The following is a 9,641-nucleotide window of genomic DNA, read 5'->3' as shown; positions in this document are numbered from 1 at the left end:
ATTATATTATATAATTAATGGTAAACACATTTTATAAATATAAAGGTATTTAATTGGTAGACTGGTAAACACACAAAAAGCCTTTGGAAAAGAATCCAATTATAATAATAGTTTTTTAGGACTCAACATAAATTAATTAATTAACTTATTTTGCAATTAAATTAATTGTCTTCAGCGATTATCCTGGCATCCCGACTAAATTTTAAGACAGATACATAGCAATACATAATCCTAAAAAATGAATGGTCTTAGTTATGGCCTAGCAAACACTATTATTTATATACAGTATGTTATTGGTTCATCTTAGCAACATATATTATAATTTTTCTTACTCCTTCTTCACAAGTCATCACCTCTTATTTGTTTGGGGTGGAAGAGGATTTTTTTGACTGGTACAGTCCATGAATATAGGATTGCAACATGTCTATTGACTGAAAAGGCATTATAAAGTATAAAAAGGGGCATATTTTTACAGTAAAATAAAATCTACTATTTAAAATAAAATACATTGTTATAGTGGCAGTGGCTAATAATGTTGCCTTGCTGAAACCACTGGTACAAGTAAAACATCGGTAGAGAAAAGTATAAAAGAAAATATCTCTACTCCCATCATGATGTAACCTCTTTAGATATTACGATACAGTACTTAGAGTACTTGTAATGAAACAATCAACTACTACTGATGATTCAGGGTGATAGTTTTCAACAAGCACTCTACTTTATTTAAATTAGAAAACAAAAGTATTCTAAATTTTTAATTGGTTAAAAGAGAACTAGTATTGCATATTTTGGATGCTCAAGTTCTAGTTCAGCTCCCATTCTAAAAACCTAGCACCCCATTTTTTTTTTTTTTTATGAAAGAAAATGTTAAAAATTTAGGTCAAGATTAAAATATAAACTCAAGAATAACAATTACAATAGAATAGATTTCATCTCAAACTTATATTATTAAGTAAATTAATTTATTTAAAACTAATATTCAATCCACCTTCTTGAAATTATTCTTACTAATTAGAACTGTTAAGTGTTCTTTTATTTATTCCTTCAATCATATTCATTCATTTTTTTTCAATAAAATACCTGTCTGAAGAGCTAAATCATTTTTATTTTCTTCTTTTTTGAACTTCATTTATCTCTTTACTTGATGTTTAATATTACCATTGTTGCATCAAAATCATTAACTGATAAATATGCTAATTATGGAAATATATTAACCCTCATCTGAATTCTAGGATATTGTGGTGGGGATAAGGTCAGGTATATTTACTGTTAAAATTATCTAAATATATACATTATATTGTTAAAATCCTATGAGTTTTACTTTTGACTTCATCTACAACCAACATCTTATGATCCATTTAAGAAGAAAGTTTTATTTAAATTGAAATCTGTAATAATTAATATAATAAAAAAAAAACTAAAAATAGTAGTAATTTAAGTTACCAAAAACTGAAAAATATTGAAAAAGAGTAAAAAGTACTGTTACATTTCAAAAACTGAAAACAAAACCGAAAAAGATATCCAATAAAAAAATTAAAGATTAAAGTAAATATAAGTAGGTTTTTCATGAATATGAAGTAATGATGAAATACTTACCATACTTAAATGCTGACGACTTATTCTGAACTATAACTTCATCTAAATCAGTTAGCAAAGTTTATTTTCTTTAAACCAAATATTTTTTTCATAGAATACTGAAGTCAAAACTACCATTAACAACAAAAACCTGTAATAATTTAAAATAAATAATTACTAAGAAAAAGGTAGACAATAAATTTTAAAAAGAAATTCAAATCCTTTCCATTCTTATTCAGTTTTTCTTTTCAAAAATAACTTCAGGATCAAAATATTCAATAAATTACATTAGGTACTTGTGGTTTCAAATTAGTTTACTTTAAACTAATTTAATTTATTCAAATTAGTTTACTTTAAACTAGATATAGCTAGCGCTATCGTGAGTAAAATTAGAACTACATATAGACTTCACTCATTTCTAATTCGTTCCTATTACTGAAACAAAAATAACATTAAAAATAAACCAGAAATGAAACCCCCAGTTACTTATGAAATAGCATGAATTTTAAAAGTGTTATATCAAATAAAAACATTTCTGGCATGTATGACCAGAAGACAAAAATACGTTATATCACCAAGTTGGAATTTAAATAAACGAATTTTAATTATGACTTTTAAAAATATATATTCTAACATAAATGTCACATGATACATCATGTTGATCACGAATTATAAAACAATATATTACAGGACCCGCCCAATCAACATAAAGCATGAAATTTTTAACCGACAATATGGAGTAATAACATTGTAGAGGATTTTGGGCGTAAATGTTGGAAATACTAAATAATCGAGTAATAAAAAAATACTCGTTAGTACTAGTGGGAAGCGAATAAATAGTTTTTAAAGAAGAAACTATATAAAAATATGACAGGTACATTACGAAATCGACAACCAAACAAGGAAAAAAAATCTTAAGTATTTTAGTTAGTCCCCAACTTCATCGTTAAATAATAACTGGGAAGTCTGTGCAAACAAATCATGAATCTAATTGGTAATTCAATCTTGGGAGATTTTTTTTTACAATCAATATCGAATTTAAGAAAATTCTAAGAATTACTAAGGGTATATTCTATTAAGTAAAAAAAAGTTTATCAAGTACTCAAACGCTGACTATCGTTTTCTTAACGAACTAAACAAAGATAATTTATTTTATACTCGCCTAACTTTTCTAATAGAAAATATTATTGAAAAAGTATCGAAGATATAGGTTAATATTTAGTAATATATATCAATATAACTTAGTCAAGATAAAGTAAATTATTACTCAGTAAACTTCTTGAACAGGTACCTCCATTGTCTGAACAAACTAAATGGCCTCTTGTCTGTTCTTAGGCGGGCTCAACACATTTCTATATAAGCTAAAGTATATTCAGTTTAATTTCTCAATTATTACTTTCCAAAATATTCTATATTTAATTTCTTGTATTATCACTGATTAATAAATATTTATTTTATAGCTTTTGTAAAACAATAATATCCAAAATTATTTTGTATTCTAAATATTTTTAGCTAACATTTTTTTTTGTTGTAGTAATATTGAAGGTTAATATTAAGTATAGGATTAAAAACCGTGACTAATTAAGCGAAAGTAATATACTAAGAATATTCTTCTATTCCTTCGTGTTTGGCACCATTGCTTGAATCATTCCATGTCTTCTGTTTATGTTTGGTAAGTAAAGTTTTACGTCACTCTACTGGGCTGTTTAATGGATATAACTTCTCTTAGTTTTTAAAAACTATACTGAATATTAAGTAGTATATTTTCCGTATTTTTAGGCACTGCTAATTGAATTAATTTATCTTTAAACATGCATTCTAAGAGGGTTGAGGGACCACCCACGTCTTGTAGTCAAGATACAAGTGATGTTTTAAGAAATTCAAACCTTATAACTGAAAGTACACATGCTTTGAATTTAATCAGGAAACATCAGAGACCCCGAATTTCACCATTGTTACCAAACCCTACTTATTTACCTGCATTTTATCAAAACAAACACCATAATAGCTATGTAACTCGGAAGGGCAAACCCCAAAAACGTTTCAAGTCTGTGAAACATATAATTGTGCAACAATTTTATTGGAGAAAGCACCAAAATGTGTCTTACCCTCAACTTGTAGATTGGAAATCTTCAACTATTCCACCTCACAAAACCCTTCACTCTTTTGATTTATATTTTACCAAAACCAATATTCTACAAAATATAACCAAAGTTGATAGTAAAATTGCTGAAATTGAATCTGAATTAGTAAAAAGGAGAAAGATTGAAGTTGAAAAGAAGCCCTCTGTTGAGCAACTAAAACAAGTTTCAAAGTCTGTCAATTATAGTTTATTTAAGAAGGTGATTGCAGAAAATCAGCAAAAAGCTTATGAAGCCCATAGTATTATGCTCAATTTAGGTCCGAAATTAGATTTTCCTTTGTATAATCAACCCTGTGATACATCTGTTTATCATGAGAATAAGAAACATTATATTTTATTTAAAGAAAAGTTAATGATGTTTTTGCGAAAAAAATGTGTTGAAAGAGTGGAGACTCAAAAATCTATGCTTAGACTTTATTCTCATTTGACTTGCAAATGGAAAAATAATGTGAATGAGGTTGAGAATTCACGTAGACATAAATCAAAGCAAACCAAGAATAGAAACTACTTTGAAACTGTTTTTCCAGAATTACAAAACAAGAAATTAACAAAAGAGAGATTCAAAAGAACTGGGAATCATGTTATAAGTGAAGCAGATTATCAAGGAATTCTGCACAGATTACAGATTGAAAATGCAGAATATACTTTGCAAAAATCATCTTCAGCTCATCCACCATTATTGTTGGACTCTGAACAAAGGGGTAAATTTTTCCATAACTGCAATAATTTAATGGCAGGTGTAAAATTAACAGGTGAGAAGGATTTTTTAAATTTATGGACCTCTCCTGAAAAAGCATTATTTAAAGAAAAGTTCATTCAGTATTCGAAGGATTTTGGACGAGTTGCTTCTTTTCTGGATAAAAAGAGTATTGGTGACTGTATTCAGTATTATTACCTTACCAAAAAAAAGGAAAACTATAAAATATCTGACAAATCCAAAAAAATGGAGCATATTTGTTTACAGCAATCATGTGTTGTCAATGAAAAGGTAAATATATATATTTCTTTCATTAAAATTTGTTATTAGTATCCATTTTTTTCACTACAATCAACTCTAATTCACAGCTCCAGTTACTGCCAGCATCAAATATTTCTAAGGAAAAGTAGGTATGATAAACACTTAAAAAGATCAGATATGAACTCTTCAGTGCTTAGTAAGTACCAATTTTTATAATTGTGTTGTTAATTTGTTGTTTAGTAAAATTTATTTTTATTAAAGATAAACGCTTCAAATCTCTTACTCTTAATTTCTCTTGAGCTACTATTAATTTATTGATCATGGTTTTAATTAACTATGATGGTTATGATAATTAACATTATTGTTCAGTTACTTTTTTCGGAGAATATTGTTTGATATGAATATGCAGATATTTTTTTTGTTATTAACTAAATTAGCATTCCTATTGATCAATTATCATAATCATCCACCAAATTTTATCATTTTATTTTATTAATGTTATTCATTTATACTTTGATTCTTAATTTAAGGACTAGCCATTTATTAATTTTCCACATAAATAGGCAAGCTCAGAGGGTTTAACTGTTCACTGACTAAATCTTCTTAATTAGAAACAAGTATTTAAAAGTAAACACTTACATAATGTTTTTATTGGCTTTTGAATAGTAATAACTTATTTTAGGTGGCAAAAAATAAACAAAATTTTCAACTTTGAGTTACTTATTTTTAGTAATGCTTGAATGTATTTTTAAATTTTCTTTTGTTAACCAATATTTCAATTAATTATTGCAGCAATATTGTTTTTCAGGGATAAAAAATATTTTAAAAAGAATTATAGTTATAAATTATTTGAACTGGAGCTACAATTGACTCTGAATTCCATTTGTTTCCTATTGTGTGCATTGGCCATGTCTGAACAGAGTTCAGCTGGACTTATGTATTTTTTTATTTTCTCCTGTTCAGCCTTCCTGCCCAGCCGCTTGCGATGTTTCTTGCTGTCAGTTTTCTAATGGAGTGGGGGTTCCAGAAAAAGTATCTATCCTATTTAAATATAATAAAAAAATGAATAAAACGCTTAGCGAACACGAATGGTTGATGGTTATATCACCAATTATCTAGACACATCTGTCCACTGACCACTGTTCAAATCCAAATCTGCTAGATCAGCATTTATGCAGTCCCCCTGCTTACTTTTTGAGTGTACCCTTCAAATGTTTACCAGTTGGCTCTAGCTAATTAACTTATTAGGGATTATTTCATTAATAAGCTGTACAACTTTAAACATACATTATATTTGCTGTGGGATTCACACAATTATGTTTAGTCGCATCATGTAACATTCTAAATTCTCTGATTAACTTACCTTCTTCAGTGCAAGGTGTTTTTATGATGTCTTTCCTTATGTTTGCTTTTGAGAACTATGGTTTTCGAATGATAAAATTAAATGAAATGAAAAATAGTTTATTATTGTAGGACTAGGTCCCTTTAGAACAATTGCAAAGTTAATTTCAATTTTACAATAACATATATTGGCCAAAAAAACAGTGTGGTCACACTTAATTATAAGTTGCTGAAAGATCGCTGATTGACCATGTGTATGCTAATAGTATTAGTTAAAAATACAAGTATTGAAACAACTTGTTAATTGCACTAATACTTTTTTTTTCATTATAGGGAGGACTATTAGTGATATTACAGGAATTAAAAAGTACTAAAGTACCAGTTACTATTGTACTTTTTCAGTGTAACCGTATTAAGTTAAATCGACAAGACTAATAGTATTAGTTTGTACTTTATTATAAAGCAGGGCCCAGAAGGAGTTATTCATTGATTTTTCCATTTTTTTTTCTGATCTAATTTAATCATTTTTATAATAATCAGTGAAAGGCAGCTTTGAATCTACCAGGTTCCCTGTTTAGCAATTTTATCAACTGCCTCATTATCTAGGATCCCAGTGACCCTTCATCCATTTAAATATTATTTGTTTATTTCCTTTTATTATTTGTTAATGGTTTTTTTTATTATTTCCTGATTTTTTTGTTTTTATTATTATTTAGTAATGATATTGCTCTCCTACAATCTTTTAAAACTACAAAATTATATTCAGTGGATTGATTAATGTATTTGAGGGCTTCTAAGATGGCATATAATTCAACAGCATGAGATGAACAGCCAGTGGAGAATTAATACTGAAAGGAGTGATTGAAATATATATGTGTGTATGTATGTATACATGTATGAATCTGTTGAGGCCATTTTCACAAGCAAAGCCTTAATTGTAGGGGTTATCAATGAATAAGGCAATGCATTTTTACTGACTTATTTGTATATTAAATTTTTGCAATAGTATTTCATAATGTAATTAATATCGAGGAACTCTTTTAGTTGAACACACATTACGTAATGATTGATGGTATTTTATAAAACTGTTATAAACTAATGGAGTATATTTCTTTTTCTGCCAAACTGGGTTATGTTTTTAAAAAAATATATTCTAACCATTAGTAGTTGTCATTTGAGGTTTAAGAGTAGTTCGCTTACTTGATTTAAAAAGGCATCTCTAACTTACACGAATGCGATATTGGAGCCTCACTGTTAATTGTGGCTTCATAATCGAATATTGATCTTATTGTTCTCATGTAAAATATATTAGGATCTGCTCCCTATTTACTGTTATTGCTAATAATTTTTAAAATGCCCAATTTTTCCTTTGTGATTTTCTAAATGTGCTGATTACAATTTAGTTTTCTGTTAAAATAACTAAATAATTACCAGTTCGGTAACTTATTATGAGTTTCTAACCACCATTCCATTCAATGCTTTATCATCCTTTCAAATATCTGTAGTACACACAACTTAATGAGATCAGTCTATGTTAGATAGCGTTATTTGGATTTATAATTCTTTATCTGGTTTCAAAATTGGTATAACACAGAACTCCTTCCATGAGTTAGGTATTATATTTGATTGCCAAAATCATTTAAAAATGTTAATAAGTATTTTTTATTAATCCAGGCAGATTATCTAACATTATATATTATAGTGTATATTATTTAGTCCTGGAGTTGTATTTGGATTCTTTTTTAAGAATTTCTAAATTCTTTCTGGGTATATTCTTTCATTAGTTGAAAATTTTCTTTAAAGAACTCGTCGTTTATCAACAATTAAAATATTTTTTAAAATGACTAATGCACGGGCCAGAATGTCCATAAACTCATCTTGCTATTCATCATTTGTAAAAGGTAAGCGGTTACTAGTTTTACAGTTTTTAAGTGAAGGGTGTTCGTACCAAATTTCTTTCATCGGGGTGGATTTATTGTTGCTTGCACAAAACTTTCACCAAGAATCATTTTGTTTATCTCTGGTGAGTCCTTTGTATTCCACATCTGCTTTTATTAAAAGTTAAAAATGTTTTTTGGGTGCCCGCTTCTTTTTATGCTTTGTAATCATTTTTCCAATTTTTTCTGAAATACTACTTTCATTATCCCACCAACCTCTACTAAATTTTTTTCTGTAAGTTGGTATTATCTTTGCATAAAAATTATTAAAAAATTTTATGAACTGGTCGTACATAAGATTTTATATGGAATTATTTGATATGGATATTTCGTATTTTTCCCAATTAGTAATGTTTATTTGCCATTTTATGATGATATTGGTTTGTTAAACTGATATGTTGCTTTTGTTGGTATTTATATTATAAATCTTCATAACAATGGGTAAACAATTGAAACCTAAGGGATCATCATGAACTTTCCATTATATTTTATTTACTAAATTAGGTGAGCGAGAGTGATATCCAGTGCAATATTATTAGTCTAGTTCTTAGTATTTACATATGTTGCGGATCCATCATTCAACAGTACTAAATCTGAATTTTCTATGGCAGATATTTAGTCACTGCCCATTTTATCAAAAAAATTACTGCCCTACTGATAATGGTAAACATTTGTGTCTTCAGAAAAAATAATGTGAAATCAAAACTCGTAATACATTTTTCCCAATGACTTTTAACTATTAAGGTTTTATGAGGGTTACAATACGAAACTATGTTTATTTTAAAATTATTATTAAGTACGACTCTAAGAGCTACTACATCCACATTTATCTATCCTATTGGAATTTAAAATTTGTAAAAAAGTGAATTTATTCCTGTTCAAAATGGCTACTCCCTCCAGCCATTATCTCTATCTTTCCTTATGTTACAATACTCAGGGAAATTCACATATTTGTTAAACTTAAACCTGGTTTCTGATATTATAGCAATATCAATATTATTTATAAAAAAATTTTAAAATTTTATTTATCTATTTAATGTGATTTACAACTGTACAAATAATAAATACAATAAGTAAATTAGAGTAATGTTTAAAACAGTTGATGATCTTGGGAAGAAACCACCCGTTTGTGGTACTTCAAGCATTAATTTAAATTAGGAGGTCGCATGGGATCTTCTTTTCAGACGCCTCGGATGACTATCAGGTATTGTTAAGGATGAGAGATTAAGAACTAATGGGTTAGGATGGGTAAGGAGTTTAAAATGAAAAGTATCTGTATGCGTATCTGTTTTGGGCCAAATTTGCAACAAATAGGATGTTAAGGTCTTTGTGGATGAGTTTATTTTTAACGTATTAAGGGGCATCAAGGATTTTATGTAGGATTTTGGATTGCAAGGATTGGATGCAGGAGGAATTGTGTGGTTTGGTAGAGCCCCTGAGCTCAATTCTGTATATCCAAATTGGTCTGATTATCCTAGTGTATACTAATTTTTTGTAGTGAATGGGAAGTTTACAGCGTTTGTCAAGTAGGTTTTGTAGCAATCGGAACCTACGAGCAGTTTCTTGTCGTTTCAGTATTGTATGTGGATTCCAAGTTTTTCTCTTGTCAAGTTGTCAAGTCCTAAGTATCGAATCTGTTCAACCGGTGTTAGTGGAGTATTTAGAAAGGATACTGTAGGACAGGAGG

At 28.3% G+C, this 9,641-nt stretch overlaps 1 protein-coding gene across 1 annotated transcript in view; it reads left to right on the top strand.

Moving 5' to 3' along the window:
* Nucleotides 1-3,115: 3,115 nt before the first annotated feature.
* The window catches only part of LOC106678392 (nuclear receptor corepressor 1), a 55,737-nt gene continuing 49,211 nt past the window's right edge, over nucleotides 3,116-9,641 (top strand). Inside the window, exons 1-3 of the mRNA XM_014416872.2 lie at nucleotides 3,116-3,247; nucleotides 3,355-4,706; nucleotides 4,784-4,872. Of these exons, the coding sequence (XP_014272358.1) occupies nucleotides 3,387-4,706; nucleotides 4,784-4,825 (1,362 nt within the window). The 5' untranslated portion in view covers nucleotides 3,116-3,247; nucleotides 3,355-3,386 and the 3' untranslated portion in view covers nucleotides 4,826-4,872. The remainder of the gene's footprint in view (nucleotides 3,248-3,354; nucleotides 4,707-4,783; nucleotides 4,873-9,641) is intronic.

This window comes from Halyomorpha halys, unplaced genomic scaffold, assembly GCF_000696795.3.
Source record: "Halyomorpha halys isolate HHAL.00 unplaced genomic scaffold, Hhal_1.1 Scaffold139.1, whole genome shotgun sequence".
NCBI classification, from domain to species: domain Eukaryota; kingdom Metazoa; phylum Arthropoda; class Insecta; order Hemiptera; family Pentatomidae; genus Halyomorpha; species Halyomorpha halys.
Note: the sequence above shows the minus strand (reverse complement) of the source record. Positions and strands in the feature narration are given on the sequence as shown.